The sequence below is a fragment of the Polypterus senegalus genome, chromosome 9, assembly GCF_016835505.1.
Source record: "Polypterus senegalus isolate Bchr_013 chromosome 9, ASM1683550v1, whole genome shotgun sequence".
Classification (NCBI taxonomy): domain Eukaryota; kingdom Metazoa; phylum Chordata; class Cladistia; order Polypteriformes; family Polypteridae; genus Polypterus; species Polypterus senegalus.
Genome location: NC_053162.1, coordinates 31,836,955 through 31,857,673, shown reverse-complemented (window position 1 = coordinate 31,857,673; position 20,719 = coordinate 31,836,955). Strand labels below are relative to the sequence as shown.

General features: G+C 44.1%; 1 protein-coding gene across 1 annotated transcript in view; it reads left to right on the top strand.

The window, feature by feature from the left end:
- Window positions 1-17,429, top strand: part of st3gal2 (ST3 beta-galactoside alpha-2,3-sialyltransferase 2) — a 63,650-nt gene extending 46,221 nt beyond the window's left edge. The window contains exons 4-8 of the mRNA XM_039762841.1: window positions 62-255; window positions 2,057-2,236; window positions 3,696-3,741; window positions 9,396-9,515; window positions 16,680-17,429. Of these exons, the coding sequence (XP_039618775.1) occupies window positions 62-255; window positions 2,057-2,236; window positions 3,696-3,741; window positions 9,396-9,515; window positions 16,680-16,853 (714 nt within the window). The 3' untranslated portion in view covers window positions 16,854-17,429. The remainder of the gene's footprint in view (window positions 1-61; window positions 256-2,056; window positions 2,237-3,695; window positions 3,742-9,395; window positions 9,516-16,679) is intronic.
- The last annotated feature ends 3,290 nt before the right edge of the window (window positions 17,430-20,719 follow it).

Below are 20,719 nucleotides of genomic sequence, written 5' to 3'. Positions count from 1 at the left end.
TCCCAACACACTTCTTGAAAGCAATTCTTTTAAAGCTACATCATTTTTATTATTTTCACAGATGCTGCAACCTCAATTCAAGCCACACAGTATTCAGCAAGTCCTTTTGAAACTCTTTGAAGTAATTCCTGGACAAAATCCTTATGGGGCCTGGGATCCAGCTCGTTGTCAGCGTTGTGCTGTGGTTGGGAATTCTGGCAACTTGCGAGGATCAGCATATGGCAAACTCATTGACGGCCACCATTTCGTCATGAGGTAGGGCAAACAGGTATTGGGCCCCCTGGGTCTTCTGGCTAGGTTTTGTTTTTCATTTCTAAATTTACTTAATGTAGATGTATACTACTACTGCAAGTTATAAATAGAAGTAATTATTTATAGTGTTTTCCCTGTGACAAAGACAAATGGTCATTCATAAATCATTTCTGAAGAAAAGAAATTATTGAGTGAAAGGACCTCTAAAGGGAGTAGTATACATCTTCAATAAGAAAGGAGTGTCACCTTTCTTAAATGTAATCTCCAGTGAAAGAGCAAAATTAGTTCTTGACTGTTGGCCATGTTGTTATGCAGACATTGGGTAGTTGCACCACAGAAGCTCTGTTTCACATGCATGACTATGGCATGATTTTCATAAGAGGAACCTTGGCACACCAAACTCATAGTAATTTCTTTCAAGCGTGGAACTCAAACTGTGAACAGGAATTAAAATCTTGTTTAACTCCTTCAGGGCTGATGTCGACTTTTGTTAAAATTCAGGGGTAGAGGACGGTAATCGGCTGTATACTGTGACAAAACTCATCCTTACGTTTTAGTTTGACTCTCTTTGCTAGAAGGAATGTTACATATCTTTGTTGATTTGACCTCGATTCCCTACGCATGCATGACTAGCGAAGAGCAAACCACCTCTAAAATGGCATTGACATCTGGCGAGAGACCAAAGCGAATGTGCAAAGCAAAATATTCCATGGACGTTTTGCGTAATTTCGTTGAATAGGATTCTAACTTGTCAGACTCCGAGTTTGATACAAGTGATCTGGAGATGGACGAAAGTGAGGTACCAGCATCTTCTGATCGGTCCCCTGCTAATTGTGGTGCTGAACATTTTCATGTAGCTGATGTGCCTACAGCAGTGTTCGCCCACATATTGTGTTACACTGCAACCACCACTAACCACCCACCTCCTGTACGAAGACAGCCAGGCAGCAGGCCCCTGTGCATTCCTGCTGTCCATTGAGGTGCCCCCACGCAGCCATTGATGCCAGAGATGCTGAACATGCGCCAACAGCAGCCACGGCACGCCGCAACAGATGTTGCATGTTGATTTATGTGTGAAACAATTGCTTCGCGTGCTTCTCAGAAAACTGAGTTTTTTAGAAAAAATATTCAGCCCTCAAAGAATGGAGGGAATGGGAGCTTAGTGTTTCTCCCAAAGAATAGCAAATCAGTTATAAGTAGTTAACCTCTACGGTGTACATTTCCAGTTTTAAAGCTAAGAAGAAAAGAAAATCATAACCTACTTCAAGGCAAGTGGAATGCAAGTTTCAATTTACATCATCCCATAGATCACTGTGGAAATTGTATAGTGTTTGTAAGGTGGAAACATTTAGGCTTTTTAATTACTGAAAATTAAATGGAAGAATTCTTAATAGAGTCTGCCAAAAGATCGCAGAGACTTGAGAAGCCTTGCCAAACATTGACATTTTCATCCATTCTTTCTAGCATAATTGACAACAGTGTTAACATCTGCCAGAGTCACTTAAATTTTTGCTCATTGGGAACCTGCTTGAATTTATTTTACAGAGGACAGAAGAAGGAAACACAGTAAAGGGAGGTAGACAACCACTTATTAAGCTAAATAGCATCTGCAAATAATTGTAGGGATCTGTGAAAACTGGCCATTGCTATTGTGGAAATAACCTGATGCTGAATGACAGAATAATTGGATTTGAGTGTCGCTAGAAGACAATATGAGACTGAATCTTTTGGTAAGGAAATGATGCCTGTGAAATGCATATCCTAGGTACAATACTGACTTTCAGTGATTCTAATGACCCAACAGAATGAATTTGGCACCCACAGTGGGCTATGAGGAGGATGCAGGGAGCCACACAACTCATCACTTCATGTACCCCGAAAGTGCCAAGAATCTGCCTGCCAACGTCAGCTTTGTCCTGGTACCATTCAAGACTCTGGACCTGCTGTGGATAACCAGTGCACTCTCCACTGGACAGATCCGCTTGTGAGTAAGAACTCCTTGGCATCACTTCAGTTGCTTGCACTGCTTATAAATTGCCTGGGTATTTGTACAGTATTTGAATAAGGTAAGGTAGGAAAGGCAGAATTTCTAGATAGTCTATCCAAAGTAAAGAATTCAGTTTTATGAAACAATGATATCTGGGGGCGGAACGGTGGCGCAGTGGTAACACTGCTGCCTCGCAGTTAGGAGACCCGGGTTCACTTCCTGGGTCCTCCTGCGTGGAGTTTGCATGTTCTCCCGTGTCTGCGTGGGTTTCCTCCGGGCGCTCCGGTTTCCTCCCACAATCCAAAGACATGCAGGTTAGGTGGATTGGCAATTCTAAATTGGCCCTAGTATGTGTTTGGTGTTTGTGTGTGTCCTGCGGTGGGTTGGCACCCTGCCCAGGACTGGTTCCTGCCTTGTGCCCTGTGTTGGCTGGGATTGGCTCCAGCAGACCCCCGTGACCCTGTGTTCAGATTCAGCGGGTTAGAAAATGGATGGATGGATGATATCTGGTGAACTCTGGCTAGCTGGCTTCCCTAAAATGCGAGAAAGCTCAGTTAAAAGCTGTTCAGACAAATGTCCAAAGCTCTGGTTGCATTGTGTTTAATGTTTTGCCTTTTTACCCATCCATTCTATGGTCCTGTCCTAATGCAAGGAGAGGAATTATTTGGTTAAAGCAGCAGAGAGGTTTATGTACCATGATGGGAACTAGGTAATAACAGTTATTGTGATAGCTTGATAGACAGTATGTATGACAATACTGTAGTCCTAACAAGCTGCAGAATTTTGTCCACTGCATATTTCAATTTTCTACTTCATGTTAAATTTGGGCGTCATGGTGGCGCAGTGGTGAGACCTGGGTTCTCTTCCCGGGTCCTCTCTGTGTGGAGTTTGCATGTTCTCCCCGTGTCCTAGTGGGTTTCCTTCGGGTACTCTGGTTTCCTCCCACAGTCCAAAGACATACAGGTTAGGTGCATTGGCAATCCTAAATTGTCCCTAGTGTGTGCTTGTTGTGTGGGGGTATGAGTGTGCGCCCTGCAGTGGGCTGGCGCCCTGCCCAGGGTTTGTTTCCTGCCTTGCGCCCCGTGTTGGCTGGGATTGGTTCCAGCAGACCCCCGTGACCCTGTAATTAGGATATAGCGGGTTGGATAATGGATGGATGGATGTTAAATTTGTGTAATCTGTGTAACTGAATGACTTAGCTGCTTGCAGGCAAAACTAAACAAAATGACATCACTTACAATAAGAATTTGGGAAAATATTAGTTTTACTCGCTTGTGGTTTATTATGTTACATGTATACACACGTTTTGTTTTATCTTTACATCATGAACATCATTTTCTGGGGTTTATAAATTCTGAATTGAAGTTCTGTTTACAGTTTTTTTTTTTTATTTAAATAATAAAAAGGGACCTTTGCATAGCTAACTCCCTCATGGCTGCCTTCTCTTTGCTAACAGCACCTATGCACCAGTGAAGCAGTTCCTACGTGTGGACAAAGACAAGGTAATTGACTTCCTTTTTTTTTGGTTGTGTATGGAAGTAATCCAAACCCACAAATTCATCTTCTTAATTAGTCAATAGTTGGGCTTTTCATGTTGTTTCTGGACATTTCCAACATTTGGCAGCTTATAATGTATTCAGTTTCAGGATGTATATCAAATTTATATCTCTTAACTGAACTCTTTGGCTCTTTTTAAGGTGTTTGCCATTTCTAAGGGTTCCTAATGCTAAGAACTTTTCATAAATAGATTTTATATAGCTTCTTTCACTATTACAAAACCTTCTAGTTATTACTCAACAACAAGATTTATGACAACATATAACAAGTTCAGGACTCTAAAAACAAACAGGGCAATCCTAAAGAGAATGCCAGGTTCTTTGTGAATTTCCACTTGGGATTAACCATCCATACATTGTAACAGAATATGATGCTTCTCGCACCCTTGTACCCTCAGACTATACGTCAGACACCAGGTAAAAGTCCAAAGATGATATTTATTATAATAATAAGTGCACAAAGCACGCTCCTCTCCACAATTCACAATAACAATAAACCACAATAATAAACAATCCTCCACTCCCAGACGCTTAGCCACCCTGCCTCCCAACTCAGCTCATCGTCTGGGAGCCCCCACAGTCCTTTTATATTCCCTGACCCGGAGGTGTTCCTTCCCAACAGTCCACAAGTCCTTATTCCTTCCGGTCAGGGTAAATAATGTTTCTCACCCCGAAGCCTGCCGCTCTTCCTATGACGAACTTCCGGGTCATAGGGCATGAAGAATTCTTCGGTCCTCCCTGCAGCTCCCTCTCGTGGCCCCCATGGCATCCAGCAGGGCGGTGCACAAAAACTACATGGTCCATAATGCCCTGCTGGTCTTCTGGGGACCTCCATGCTGCAAGGAGGGCTCCACCTGGCGGCTTGGGGTATTGGCGGGTACATGGCCGCCATATCTTACAGTACTCCCCAGCGGCTAATTATAAAGATTCGGAGCGGCCTGCCCCGAGGGAAGTCTTCCTCCAAGAGGACGCGTCATCCGGGATCTGACTGCGTTGCCCCTGTCCTCGAGCAAACCTTGGGGGGACGGTGTACCTCCTGTCTCCCCGGGGACATTGGCGCCACTCGTGACCCGGTCGCTGGCAATTGTAGCACCGACGCAGTCCTCCTGGTTGGCTCTTTTCCCGATACCTGAAACATCTCGGGAACTCGGTCAGCTCCACCCTTTCCCCCGCCAAGGAGGGTTTTCTGGCCTCGCTGCTCTCCGCCCTTTTTCCCACCTTGTCAGGAGACCCCTTCTTTATTCTAAGGATCTCCAGTTTACTCTGGGGCTTGTCCACAGTTTGGGTCTCTATTAATGAAAGAGAGCCCTTTTACTGTCTGCACGCCTTTGATTTATAAACAACATGGGTCGGGTCTTTAGGATCGAATCGCCCAAGAGACAGCACCAACCAGCTGCTCTGGCTCGATCGGTTCTTCCCCGCCGCCCGTAAACGTTTCGGCCTCTCTTGTAGGGCGTACATCCATTTGGCACCCGCTATGGATTAAAAGCGGCCCGGATCACACTGCGCCCCTATTACATTATATACGGTACCGACATTACCTGTCTGTACCGCCAAATCACATAACACGGGAGGCTCTCGTCCACCGCCGCAGGTACTCACGCACTCTTCTTAAAGGCGCGCCGCCGCCTCCCAGATCTCCAACGATCTTCTTAATCGCTCTAAAGTCTGCAAAATACTCCGCGACGGGCTCGATTAATTTTTCGAAGTTCCCGCACGCCAAAATAATTAGTTAATTCGCCGGGTTTGGCTTACTTCCTGGTTTGCCATACCGTCCGCCGGAGCCAATGAACTCGCCGCTGTCGGCACGTGTTCTGACGGGTTCCGCACGGGTTTCTGGGAATTGGAGTTCTCTACAGACGAGGACCGGGCCGCCATCTTTGGTCGACTGCGACCTGCCTTTATTAATTTGTCGGCAGATCGACCAGCCATTTCCCGGCCCTCCTTACCTTCTTTTGGGTTGAGCAGTGCCGCCACCACCCCTTTCTCCTTCGGAAAAATCAAGTCCGTCTTTTCTTGGGCAAGTCATAAACAGCTGGACACGGAACGCCACCTTTCTGGAATCCTTCGTGGTACTTCCCGTGTCCCTCGCCGCACCCGTAATGCGGAAGTCCTTTTCGCTGTCCGCCTGCCCGCATAAAAGCGCCACACTATCTTCGGAGATTCTCCTGCATCCCGCAGAACTTCCGGATGATCTTTTCCGAGGTATGTGCATGGTACAAATGAGAAATTTTAAATAGATTATCTACATTTGCAGCACATACCTCGTTGTAGGTTTCTTCGTCCGAGTCCTCTCCCGATCCGGTAGTCGCCCTGTCGCCATCCCGAGTGTCGGCCATGACGAACATGGAACTTCCGCTGGTGCTGTTGCCCTGTTTTGTCTTCTTTTTTCCCATTATAGACTTGAAAAAAGGTGAGGTTTCTGGCGATTTTCCTGTGTGTGTTGTGACGCTGTCTTCCCAGGGTATTCTGTCCACAGTAAAATTTTTCCAGGTCCTCTGCCAAACTGATGGCCAGAGAATCCTGCCGAGCTACGCCAACTGTAACAGAATAAGATGCTTCTCGCACCCTCCTCAGACACCACGTCAGACACTAGGTAAAAGTCCAATAATGATATTTATTATAATAATAAGTGCACAAAGCACCCCCTCTCCACAATTCACACAACAATAAAACAATAATAAACAATCCTCCACTCCCAGACGCTTAGCCACCCTGCCTCCCAACTCAGCTCATCGCCTGGGAGCCCCCACAGTCCTTTTATATTCCCTGACCCGGAGGTGTTCCTTCCCAACAGTCCACAAGTCCTTATTCCTTCCGGGTCAGGGTAAATAATGTTTCTCACCCCGAAGTCCGCTCTTCCTATGACGAACTTCCGGGTCATAGGGCATGAAGAATTCTTCGGTCCTCCCTGCAGCTCCCTCTCGTGGCCCCCATGGCATCCAGCAGGGCGGTGCACAAAAACTACATGGTCCATAATGCCCTGCTGGTCTTCTGGGGACCTCCATGCTGCAAGGAGGGCTCCACCTGGCGGCTTGGGGGTATTGGCCGGGGTACATGGCCGGCCATATCTTACAACATCCATCCCTTTAAGTCAGCCCAGTATGTGTTCACTTTCATATGCTTATTAAATGTTCTTTTAAAAGGGAGTGTATCTTTGATAGACATGGACATAATTACTCTGTTTTTAAATTAATGTTCAATACAAAATCTTGCTTTCTGAAGTAATTTGCATGCAACAAATAATAGGAAAATCTTAACCTATAAGATAAAAACCGAGCATTTACCAGAATGTTATCAGACAGTAATCTATGAACATTTGGAGAAATCTTAAAGCGATTTCTAAGGTTGAGTTACATAACGCATAGAAGAACATGGTTAACAACACAATACACTGACCTTTATTCTTCACTTTCAAATCATTATACAGGGTGGGCCATTTATATGGATACACCTTAATAAAATGGGAATGGTTGGTGATATTAACTTTCTGTTTGTGGCACATTAGTATATGTGAGGGGGAAAACTTTTCAAGATGGGTGGTGACCATGGTGGCCATTTTGAAGTCGGCCATTTTGGATCCAACTTTTGTTTTTTCAATAGGAAGAGGGTCATGTGACACATCAAACTTATTGGGAATTTCACAAGAAAAACAATGGTGTGCTTGGTTTTAACGTAACTTTATTCTTTCATGAGTTATTTACAAGTTTCTGACCACTTATAAAATGTGTTCAATGTGCTGCCCATTGTGTTGGATTGTCAATGCAACCCTCTTGTCCCACTCTTCACACACTGATAGCAACACCGCAGGAGAAATGCTAGCACAGGCTTCCAGTATCAGTAGTTTCAGGTGCTGCACATCTCGTATCTTCACAGCATAGACAATTGCCTTCAGATGACCCCAAAGATAAAAGTCTAAGGGGGGTCAGATCGGGAGACCTTGGGGGCCATTCAACTGGCCCACGACGACCAATCCACTTTCCAGGAAACTGTTCATCTAGGAATGCTCGGACCTGACACCCATAATGTGGTGGTGCACCATCTTGCTGGAAAAACTCGGGAACGTGCCAGCTTCAGTGCATAAAGAGGGAAACACATCATCATGTAGCAATTTCGCATATCCAGTGGCCTTGAGGTTTCCATTGATGAAGAATGGCCCCACTATCTTTGTACCCCATATACCACACCATACCATCAATTTTTGTTCCAACAGTCTTGGAGGGATCTATCCAATGTGGGTTAGTGTCAGACCAATAGCGGTGGTTTTGTTTGTTAACTTCACCATTCACATAAAAGTTTGCCTCATCACTGAACAAAATCTTCTGCGTAAACTGAGGGTCCTGTTCCAATTTTGTTTTGCCCATTCTGCAAATTCAGTGCACCGATCTGGGTCATCCTCGTTGAGATGCTGCAGTAGCTGGAGTTTGTAAGGGTGCCATCTGTGAGTAGCTAATATCCGCCGAAGGGATGTTCGACTAATGCCACTCTCCAGTGACATGCGGCGAGTGCTACGCTGTGGGCTCTTGCTGAATGAAGCTAGGACAGCCACTGATGTTTCTTCATTAGTGACAGTTTTCATGCGTCCACATTTTGGCAAATCCAACACTGAACCAGTTTCACGAAACTTAGCAAGCAGTTTGCTAACTGTAGCATGGGAGATGGGTGGTCTCGTAGGGTGTCTTGCATTGAAATCTGCTGCAATGACCCGGTTACTGCGTTCACCAGACATCAACACAATTTCTATCCGCTCCTCATGTGTTAACCTCTGCGACATGTCAATGGCTGTAAACAAAGAGAAACTTGTAAATAACTCATGAAAGAATAAAGTTACGTTAAAACTAAGCACACCATTGTTTTTCTTGTGAAATTCCCAATAAGTTTGATGTGTCACATGACCCTCTTCCTATTGAAAAAACAAAAGTTGGATCCAAAATGGCCAACTTTAAAATGGCCACCATGGTCACCACCCATCTTGAAAAGTTTTCCCCCTCACATATACTAATGTGCCACAATCAGGAAGTTAATATCACCAACCATTCCCATTTTATTAAGGTGTATCCATATAAATGGCCCATCCTGTAGATTAAATGCAGGAAAGGTTTATTAATGCAAGAGAGTGAAGGTGAGCCTAGGTCAGAATGTTAGAATTAAAAGATTTCATAGACACACAAGTGTATGAGGCATAAGACTGTGTTTGAGAAGACTTACATGAAAAAGTTTAAAATTGTAACAGGATGGGATTTCAGAAGATCCGCAGTTTTTTTTAATATGGGTAAGGGATGTAGTGAAGTGGTTTGAATATTATTCATGTGCAGAGCATTGCAGAAGAAAAATCTATTAATAAGCTGAGAGAAGGGCGGTAGGGTGTTTGATCCAGGATATCTTGACATGCCTCACATGTGGTTCTCCATTTTTGGATATAAACACCAACCGATCAGATGATGAAAGCACGTCAGTTCTAACAAGGATATGTCACAGATTTCCTGCAGTAGTAGGTTTCTGAGCCCTCATATACTAAATTAACTAGATATGGTTAAATTGTTGCACTGGCAAGTAACAAGTGGATCTGTGCTGATAATTTATTTATTTGTTGAATTTAGGTGCAGATCTACAACCCTGCCTTCTTCAAGTATATCCATGACCGATGGACAAGGCACCATGGCCGTTACCCCTCGACAGGCATGCTCGTTTTGTTTTTTGCGCTACATGTTTGTGATGAGGTGAGAATTATTCTGTTTAACACTTTGCAGCATCACCATGCACATTTGTGGATAATAGGGTAATACCACCTTGGCTGGTTGAACACCAGACATGCCACAGGATTTTGAAGTATCTACAGTGGCTTGGTGACACATGCTTGTAGTCCTCCCAGCAAGGAGTTGCAGTAGTCCAGCCATGACAAGACCAGAGCGTGGACTGGACTAGGAATTGTGCTGCATTTTCTGTCAGATACAGTCTGATCTTACAGATTCAGTATTGTACAGTGAATCTGCCAGACCAAGAGACCATGGCAACACGGTCCTTGAAGGACAGCTGGTCATCAATCACCACCCCAAGGCTGCATTCCGAGTGCAGTGCCATCAGTATTTAAGAGCGTGCACTAGCAGTACTCTTTACTTAACCTTTAGATTGGTTTTGTCATGTAAATCTTGGTTTATAGGTTTATAGTGTCATTCAAGTTCTTACTTGTATGTGTTAATCAACATGCCACATGTCGCCACTTTCTGGCTCTATAATTAGTGAGTAGTACTACCTTACCTTGAAACTGATATCTTCCTTATGTAACACAGCTCACATCACAGCTTCTTGTGCATGATGTTTATCTTTAATCTACCAGACTTTCCACTGGTAGAATGTCTAAGAATATGGTGTGAACGTTAGGGGGCGCTCTCGCTCCCTTGAACCCCTGTCCACGACTCCAGACACCAGGTAAAAGTCCTCAAGTTGACTTTATTTTGTCGCCACAGTGCACAAAGCACACTCTCCACCACAATACTCATATAAATCACCAATAAATCACAATAACACAATCCTTCAGCTCCCAGACGCGTTGCCACCCTTCCACACAGCTCAGCTCACTGTCTGGGAGCTCCCACAGTCCTTTTATAATCCCTGACCTGGAAGTGTTCTCAATCCCCATTCCATGTGATCCTCAATCACTTCCGGGTCAGGTAAAAGTTCTTTCTTCAACCCGGAAGGCCGTCGCTCTTCCTATGATGAACCTCCGGGTCACAGGGCACGAAGAAGCCCTCGGTCCTCCCTGCAGCTCCCTCCTGTGGCCCCCACAGCATCCAGCAGGGCTTTGCATAAAAATTCCATTGTCCATGATGCCCTGCTGGTCTTCTGGGGACCTCCATGCTGCAAGGAGGGCTCCACCTGGCGGCTTGGGGGTATTGGCCGGGATAAATGGCGGCCATCCTTCACAGTATTCCCCAGCGACGAATTATTATTTGGAGCGGCATGCCCCGAGAGGGAAGTCTTCCTCCAAGAGGACGTCCTGGTTGAGCCTTGATTGACACAAATGTCTTGGTCCCTGGAGAACCTAGGGGGAATATTAGTCCAAACCGACATCTTGTCCCCCTCTCTCCAAGGACAGTTCCGCCAAATATGGCCCAACCTTCGGCACCTATAACACTGCCTCTGTCCTCCTGGTATTCTCCCCCTACGTGACTGAAAACAACAAGGAAATGTTAGGTCTGCCCCTTTTGCTGGGAGAGAAACCCCTGCTGCCTGTAACGGTGTTTTTTCTCTTTTTGTTTCTATCTCTTTCTTGTCAGGAGACCCCCGTTTTATTTTCGGGATCTCCTGCTTGATCTGGGGCTTGTCCACAGTCTAAGTCTCTATTAAATGAAGAGAGCCCCTTTACTGTCTGCACCCCTCTTGATTTACAAATTACCGGTGGCAGCGTTTAAGGGCCATCTCGCTCCGGGAATCAGCACTGTCTAGCTGCCCCGGATCGATTAGCCCTTCCGCTGACCACTCGGTTAACGTACCGGCCTCTCTTGTAGGGCACGCCGTGTATTGGCACCCGCTACTTAATAAACGCGGGCCCGGATTACACTGCGCCCATCTTGTTTTATATACTGTACGGGTTTCACATACCTGTACCGCCACATTGTGTTATATGGGAGGCTCCCCACCAAATCGCCGCACGTAGTCCCTCAGCTTCTCCAACGGCTCTTTGGCTACCTCTCCCAATTCCCCGACGATCTTCTCAATGGTCGTCAGGACCTGTAAACAACTCTTTACGGGCTCGATCAAGCGCTCAAGTTCCCGCAAGTCAGTATTATTTATTTCGACCGGCATAAGACTTACTTCCTTGTCTGTCTTCTCTGCCGGCCGGGATCCAATGAGCACGCCCGCTTCAGGCATGTGCTCTGACGGGTCTCGCGGAGGCTTCTGGGACTTGGAGTTCTCAGAGGGTCGAGTTGCCTTCTTCGGCGAACTGCGGTCTGTCTTTAATACTTTTGTGACATCCCGATCAGCTATTTCCCGACCCTCCTTACCTTCTTGTGGGTTGAGCGATGCCTCGCTCGCCTCCCCTTCCCCTTCGGAAAGACCAAGTCCGTTCCTTCGGGCTCGAAGGCGCAAACAGCGGGACGCGGAGCTCCTCCTTCCCAGAATGCACCGGGTTTGCTGCCGTGTCCCTCGTCGGCTGCCATCATGCGGAAGTCTTTTCCCCTGTGCTCAGGTTCCAACAGGAGCGGGCCGTTGTCTCCAGGGCAGTCTTCTTTTCCCTGCGGAGCCTCCAGGTGATCTTCTCCGAGGTACATGCATGGGACAAAGTGAGTTATAACAAAAGGATTCTCTATAACGTTCCCATCACGTACCTCAGAGCGCTCGTTAAATCCTGGAGGTTTCTCCGGACTTGGAAGGCTGCTCCTTAACTCCTCCCAAGCATCGGCCATTACACACAGGTCACTCCCGCTGGCGATATTGCTCTGCTTGCCCTTCTTCTTCCCCATTTTGGACTCGGAATTTTCGGGTTCAGGCGATGCTGTGACGATTCCTGTCGTCTGTTCAGGGTTCGTTTCCCACAGAAATATTTGTTTCAAGTCCTCTGCAAATGACGCTAGAGTATCCTGCCGGCTACGCCACTGTGAACGATAAGGGGCGCTCTCGCTCCCTTGAACCCCTGTCCACGACTCCAGACACCAGGTAAAAGTCCTCAAGTTGACTTTATTTTGTCGCCACAGTGCACAAAGCACACTCTCCACCACAATACTCATATAAATCACTAATAAATCACAATAATACAATCCTCCAGCTCCCAGACGCTTTGCCACCCTTCCACCCAGCTCAGCTCGCCGTCTGGGAGCTCCCACAGTCCTTTTATAATCCCTGACCCAGAAGTGTTCTCAATCCCCAGTCCATGTGATCCTCCATCACTTCCGGGTCAGGTAAAAGTTCTTTTCTTCAACCCGGTAGTCCGTCGCTCTTCCTATGACGAACCTCCGGGTCACAGGGCACGAAGAAGCGTGGGATTGAGCCTCTTGGATAGTACAGTGGTTTCTTCTGTTTAAATTGACATTTTATAAAATATATTCTCAGACCTGCTCGACCCAATTTCAAGCACTGGCAACATGTCAATCAGTACAACATTTCAGCATTAACGTTTAAAATCCAGTTACATTAAGCGATATTCAACATTCAACACTCCTTTCAAGGCAGTGTGAAGATGGGGCCTATTATGAGAAAGTTCCTTATGTATTTTGAAGCATCAAGAGAAAAATAAAAAGGTTAAGTTTCAGAAGTTTCAGAACAGGAAAATGAAATTCTTGACCAGTTCAGAAGAAGATTGACACCATTCTTTATAATGATTTTATTATAGTTTTAGATAATATAAAACATCACTCTTCCGTTGAGTTGTGAAAGGTAAAGAGTCTTCCGGTTGCATAATCCTAATCCATCTGGTATTACTACAGATAATGATATTAAAGGTTGAGAATAATTGTAAATCCAACACCATCTGAAAGAACTGACTGAATATACAGTATGTTCATAATAAGAATTGTGCTTTTTTTTTTTTAAAGAAAAAAGTGATCTTTTTGTAAAGTATTTTAATTATACTTGTGTCTTGATTTCCATCACCATTTTATCACCCCTTTCTTTCTTTCCTTCTTCCTTCCTTCCATGGTCTAAACCCGTGTTCCTCAACCAGTAGGTTGCAGGCTATCGCTGCTGGGTTGCAAGTTGCTATTGTTTATGGTGGGTTGCCAGTGAGTTGTGGCGAGTTGATCAATCTCAATCCCTCAGACCTCCTTCTCTAACAATTGTGCCTCACCACCCCTTTTAGTGGATCACAAAGGCATCCAGCAGGGCTTTGCATAAAAGCGCTCCATTGTCCATGATGCCCTGCTGGTCTTCTGGGGACCTCCATGCTGCAAGGAGGGCTCCACCTGGCAGCTTGGGGGTATTGGCCGGGATCAATGGCCGGCCATCCCTCACAATGGTCATTGTCTTTTCCCTAAGTAAGCCTATGTAACCATAATAAACAAAGGTGTCACGGTGGACAGAATGCCATCTAGATTTCTTCAGACCATTAGATGGTAGTTAAGAATCTTTGTGAGGAAAAATGTTTATCACAGGAACAAGTAAGATGAGAATCTAGACACAAAAATGTGGACCAGAGTTCAGGGGTGAAGATCATTCTCCAAATCTAATTCAAGTATACATATTTCTTCTTTGCACACTGTTGTAAAGTAAGCATGGAATGCTCAACTAGAAGTACTGTTTGATTGTAACAGCAGAAGATCACAGGTAATGGGGTGACAGATGAGTTGTTTTTCCAGAACAGTTCTAGAATACAACTTCAACAAAGCAGCTGTGAACGCTGGCCCGGACACAGACAGACTGACAACATATTTTTGCCCAACACACTGTTTAATATATACACTATTTACAAGTTAAGTTTGTGCACTCACAAACCCCAGTGCCTCCAGCACTGATTCCCCCAAGTCCAGGGCCCACAGTTCTGTGCCTTTCTTCCTGGCAGCCTCCTGTCCTCGCTCTCCAGCTCAGTCCGCTTCCTCCCGACTTCCACCCATGACTGGAGGGAGGCGCCTAAATAAGGCTCCCGGATGAGCCCCAGGTGTTCCGTCCTTAGCCACGCCCAAGCGTGGCGGAAGTGTCGGCTGTCTTCCTGGCAGCTCTCCGGGTGCCACACAAAGTCTTCCCCCCGGCACTTCCTGGTGTGGCGGAAGTGCCGGGCTCCCGGGATAATTAGGCACCGGGGCGCCGCCTGGCGGTGGCCACGGGTCCCTACAGGGCTGGGCTTCAAAGCCCTGTACCCGAGGCCCCCTGCCTAACCAGGACGGACGCCCCCACTCTGTCTGGAGGAGGCACTCGCCTCCTCCGTCCTCCAAGCGCCCCGCCGGGCTCCAGCCCCGACCGCAACCGCGGGATAAACCGGCATCGGGGCGCCGCCTGGCGGTGACCACGGGCCCCTACAGGGAAGGGCTTCCATGCCCTCAACCGGTGGCCCCAACAGAACCAGGACGGACGCCCCTGGGTCTGGAGGAGGCACAAGCCCTCCTCACGTCCTCCTGGGCGCCCCGGCCGGGCTCCAGCCCCGGCCGGGGGCCACAGCAAACATCCAATTTAAAACCGACAGAGCCACTTAACTGTATAAATGTCACCTGTTTATATTATAAGCTGACCTACATTTCTGCATAAAGCTTAGCATTAACATTAGAGTGATGTGGCAAAAAATGACAAACTTTTATTAACTTGTTGTTACCATAGAAAAACACCAGTTGGGTTCAAACGAGTGGTCCTAACCTCACTGCATTTGTTGGATACATTTTTAACTTATACTTCCAAAGTACAAAAGCGAGAGTCTGTAATAAAAAAAAAAAAAATTCAGTCCTAAAAAAGCATTATGTTGTGATTTGTTTCTTCTTACAAAATATTTTAAATATTTGCAATAGTAAATTACTGTTGCCGATAAATGGTATTTTTGACAAGAACTCACACACAGTGGCATGTAGTAATTTGTTACCTAACAGACACTGTACATATGAATGTGATATGTCGGAGTCTTTGAAAAGGTGGTGCAGTGTTACTGGACAGCTTGTGATGTGAGGGTTGGATTGTAATCTCTCTCTCTATCTCTGTCCGTTTAGACAACCCTTTTGGATTGGGTTTAGGATGAGATGGGGTAGGTGCTGTTGAGACATACAGCAATTTTTACAGAATCAAAAAATAATACATTGATCAATTTTAGAATGATTGTTGGCAAGAATGTAAAAAATGTATTACAGCACGTAACATGGCAACTGGCTATTAGGGTGGTAGCTTATAAACAAGAACACATTAACTGGGGTCTGGTAATGTTAGACTAATCCATCTGAAATCCAAAGAAGTTGCAAGTTTAGGCAGTCCTTGCGTGTGAAGTGTGGGATTGAGCCCCTTGGATAGTACAGTGGTTTCTTCTGTTTAAATTGACATTTTATAAAATATATTCTCAGACCTGCTCGACCCAATTTCAAGCACTGGCAACATGTCAATCAGTACAACATTTCAGCATTAACGTTTAAAATCCAGTTACATTAAGCGATATTCAACATTCAACACTCCTTTCAAGGCAGTGTGAAGATGGGGCCTATTATGAGAAAGTTCCTTATGTATTTTGAAGCATCAAGAGAAAAATAAAAAGGTTAAGTTTCAAAAGTTTCAGAACAGAAAAACGAAATTCTTGACCATTTCAGAAGAAGATTGACACCATTCTTTATAATGATTTTATTATAGTTTTAGATAATATAAAACATCACTCTTCCATTGAGTTGTGAAAGGTAAAGAGTCCTCCGGTTGCATAATCCTAATCCATCTGGTATTACTACAGATAATGATATTAAAGGTTGAGAATAATTGTAAATCCAACACCATCTGAAAGAACTGACTAAATATACAGTATGTTCATAATAAGAATTGTGTTTTTTTTTTTTAAAGAAAAAAGTGATCTTTTTGTAAAGTATTTTAATTATACTTGTGTCTTGATTTCCATCACCATTTTATCACCATTTTGGCTATTCCATTCCTATTCCTGTTTCCCTACAGCTATTGCCTTTCTTTCTTTCCTTCTTCCTTCCTTCCATGGTCTAAACCCGTGTTCCTCAACCAGTAGGTTGCAGGCTATCGCTGCTGGGTTGCAAGTTGCTATTGTTTATGGTGGGTTGCCAGTGAGTTGTGGCGAGTTGATCAATCTCAATCCCCAGACCTCCTTCTCTAACAATTGTGCTCGATTCACCACCCCCTTTTAGTGGATCACAAAGGCACTTACATGGAAAACAATGACACCCAAAAGGTTAAATAATTACTAGTCTAAACCTATGTTTTTGCACACTTTGCTGTCAAGTGACAATTTTCTTTTGAATATTTTGCAGGTGAATGTTTTTGGATTTGGTGCAGACAGTCGAGGAAATTGGCATCATTACTGGGAGCAGAATCGATATGCAGGCGAGTTCCGAAAGACAGGGGTCCATGATGCAGATTATGAAGCTCAGATAATCAACTCTCTTGTCAAGGCTGGCAAAATCCGTGTTTTTAGAGGGAAGTGAGCTTCAGAGTGATGCTTTGCTTGCAAAGCGCCACATTTGAAGGAGTTAAGCAGATGGCCCAAGGACTGAGCCAAATTGAGCAATGAGCATACGGGGGGTGGCACTGCTGCTGCCTTTTGTTGTCCCACTTTGGTGCCTCCCCCACAGCCTTTATGTTCTCTAATTTGGCCAAACTGTGAAGCATGGCATAAGGCAAAAGGATCCCTACTTCATTGCAAGTGACATAATGCTTCTGAGATGAACATTTTTCTTTTTTTTTTCCTAAACATAATACTGTGTTTTCAGTCAACATTTCCTGATGCCAAAGGAGAGGCACATAGCCGTGCGCACCTTTATTGGACTCGTGTGGAGTCCTAACAATGACTGCTTCCATTACAATCACCATCGGTTCAGTTAATAAGTTCCCATGTGTCTCACAGGAGACCCGTTTCAGTATTAATTTTCTAGTGAGATGCACTGCTCGCACCTGCTCCTCTTTGGATGCAGGGTTTTCTGTTTGGTTTTCCGTCATCACCACTATTCTAATACTGATATACCCGAGGCAGGTAAAGGGTACCGAAGATAAAACCTTTTTTTTTTTTTAAAAAGTATTTGTAAGTCTTAAATATTTTATATTATAAGTCTTAAGTATTGTATTTTATCAGCACTCTATTTATAATTACAAGTGTGACAATTGGTCTGTCCATTATAAAAACTGGACATTCCAAATCAAGTCTTAAGCAAAAATGTTCAGAGAATATCTGCAGTCTTTATCATATTATGCTTGTGATTTCATTTACTTTTTATTTTTTTTATTATTTAATATGTTATGCACTAATTATTTGTCAGTATCGGTAAGCAGTATTTTAAAAAGAGGAGTTATATTGAAGCCAGTTTGAGGAGTGCCTGTTGTGCATATCACTCAGCGGTCTTTGTAGGTACGACATCACACTAATATCAGGCCTCACGTGATGTGAAGTATTTGAAGCCAGTATCAGCCATCAGTATTAGGAGGTGTAAGATCACACTGATATCGGAAGATGTGGAGGATCTTTGGCCAGTACTGGTTAGGAATGTTAGCTGAGATTACACTGATATCAGTCTGATGGAGTGCTACAAGATGGAACATCTTGGGCCATTATCGGTCAGAGCTATTAGCTGGCATAAAATCACACTGATATCACTGTAATGGGGGGTTATGAAGTGTAGTGGAACCAATAAACAGTGTTTTGAGGATCAAGCAAACAAAGTGGAACATCTCTGGCCAGAACTGGTCTGGTGTGGTGTATTAGCAGACATGAGATCATAATAATGTCAGTCTGATGGGTTAGTGTGAAAGTGGAATGTTACCGGTAAATACCAGTCAGGTGTCTTAAGTGGATATGAGCTCACACTGATATATTGTCCAGTATCAGACATTAATCTTAGCTGGCATGAGATCTAGACATCACTTTGATGGGCTGGATGTAAAGCAGAGCATCTCTAGCAAGTATCAGCCACTGATGTTAGATTTATGAAATGAAAGAACACTATCTAATATTGCTGATCGATGTCTGCTAGCATATGATCACTGCAATATCAGTCTTGATGTCGTGAGAGAGTGAAGCTGAATGTCTGTAACTAGTTTGGGACATCAGTGTTAACAGCTGACATTTAAATTCATCTGATGGAGTGGATGGTCCCTTACAAGTATCATTTATTAGTGTTGATGGGCATGAGATCACCCTGATATCAGTCTGATGTTGCAGATGAGGATGAAGATTTTCTGGCCAGGACCTGTCAACAGTGTTAACAAACATGGGGTCACACTGATAACAGTGTGGTCGGTGGTGGGATTTTATGAAACAAGCAGTATTGATCATAGTATCAATAGACATTCTATAGACAATCTGGCCAGTATTGGTTAGGTCTGTTATTTATGAGAAGTCAAGCGTCCTGTCAGCCTAATGGGATGTGAAGTCAATTTGCAGGGTTAGCAGGTTTGAGATAGCACAGATGATTGTGTAGCAATCAGAAGCATCTGTGGTCATCATAGATCAGCATGTTAGCAGACTTCATATTCCACATGTATCAGACTGAGCAGGATACGATATGCTACAAAGATTAAAAGTCAGTGTTGGCAGAGGTTAGGAATGTCTGTGACAAATAGACAGCCATGCATCATGCATCTGTGAGATCTTACATCGTCCTATCACTGATACGTACTTATTTGGCTGATGCCTTTATCCAAGGTGACTTACAACATTTATGGGAAAATAAGCAGCTTTGAAGTCAGTGGTCAGTCTTATTGGAGACAGGGTTAGATAAGAGATTATAACCAAAATCACACAACAGAAATTGCTGATATAATCAGAGTAATATTAGACTGAGATGAGCCTGGCCTTGCTGGCATTCTGATGGTAGCTAATCATCAGTGGTTGGTATCATTGTGCAGTGTTTGCAGGTGTCCTAGCACACATGTGGAATGTACAAGGCTAATGTTGTGCACCCATACTAATATCAATAAGAGCAGTGTCTGGCGAATATTAGTCAGCATGAGGTATCCGCATGATTATTGGCAGGTGTGAGATCATATATATCGGTCTAGTGAACATCTTCAGCATCGCCTGTGATCACACCGATGCTAGGCTCCCTAAAGAAAGGGATAGACCACTGATTAGTTGGTTGGCCCACCACTGCATTTTGCTTCGACTCTAATCCTCTATTGTTCATTGATCAATTCTGCATTTGCACTTGGTCCCCAAGTTTGGAATCCGTGATGCTTATATCTGCCTTGGATCACATCTACTTATTATTCATTATGTTATGTAGCTGCGGCAGCTTTTTATAATTGGTACGTTTTCTGTTTTTTTTTTTAATTACTTTGGGGATTATGTTTAGGATTTTCTCTGTGGATGATAACATTTGGTTGAGCCAATGCTGATGACTGCAGCAAGTGTTTTAAGATTTAGTTTTACCCAGTCAAGACTGACCTGGCCTATGTGTGGTCAGGGGATCTTTTTCAGTGAAGACACCCAAATATTCCAAGTATTAAATACTTCTGAAATATTGTATTCCTAATATAAAGACTTGTTAAAGTTATCTAGATGAAGACGTTGTACAGTAATATAACAAAATTGTTAACCTGTGAAGAAAAGACTTGTTCCTGATATATCAGAAGGTTCATTTAAATGTGTATTGTGTTTGCTGCTTCCATATCAGGAAACAATTTCAATTTGAAATGCACAAGAGGCTTTGAAAACTTTGTTTTTCTATTGTGGTTTCTGTTATTCTATCATCTGCATTAGCAGTCATCTACATCTACACAAGAGCTGCTTACTGTTGCATTTCTTACACTTTTTGGCACCTCGATGGAGATATTTTATGCCCTTCTGGCAGTGAATGAAAGTATTACTACTGTGAAAGGCAAAACTCAACATTTGTAATAATTCTTTGCATTTATATAGCGCTTTTCTCACTACTCAAAGTGCTCAGCAATTGCAGGTTAAGGGCCTTGCTCAAAGGCCCAACAGAGCAGAGTCTCTATTTGCATTTATGGGATTCGAACCAGCAACTTCTGATTGCCAGTGCATATCCCTAGCCTCAGAGCCACCACTCTGCCCAACAAAGAGTGGATACAGCAATAAAAAACTGACACTTTTAAGAAACATGGAAATGATAAATGCAAAAGAACAATCGGTTGAGGCCCATTGTGTCCAGCAGGGAGCATTAGCTCTATGTAAGGACTAGGTTCAATGCTGGGAAATGACATGTGGAAAATTAGTTCTATTTAGAGTACCACCTTAAACCCACAATGCAGCAGAATTTAAAAGTCCACAACCAGAACCAATCACGGCACATCTAATCCGTTTATGCTTAACTTGTACTAAATAACCATTCTATGTACA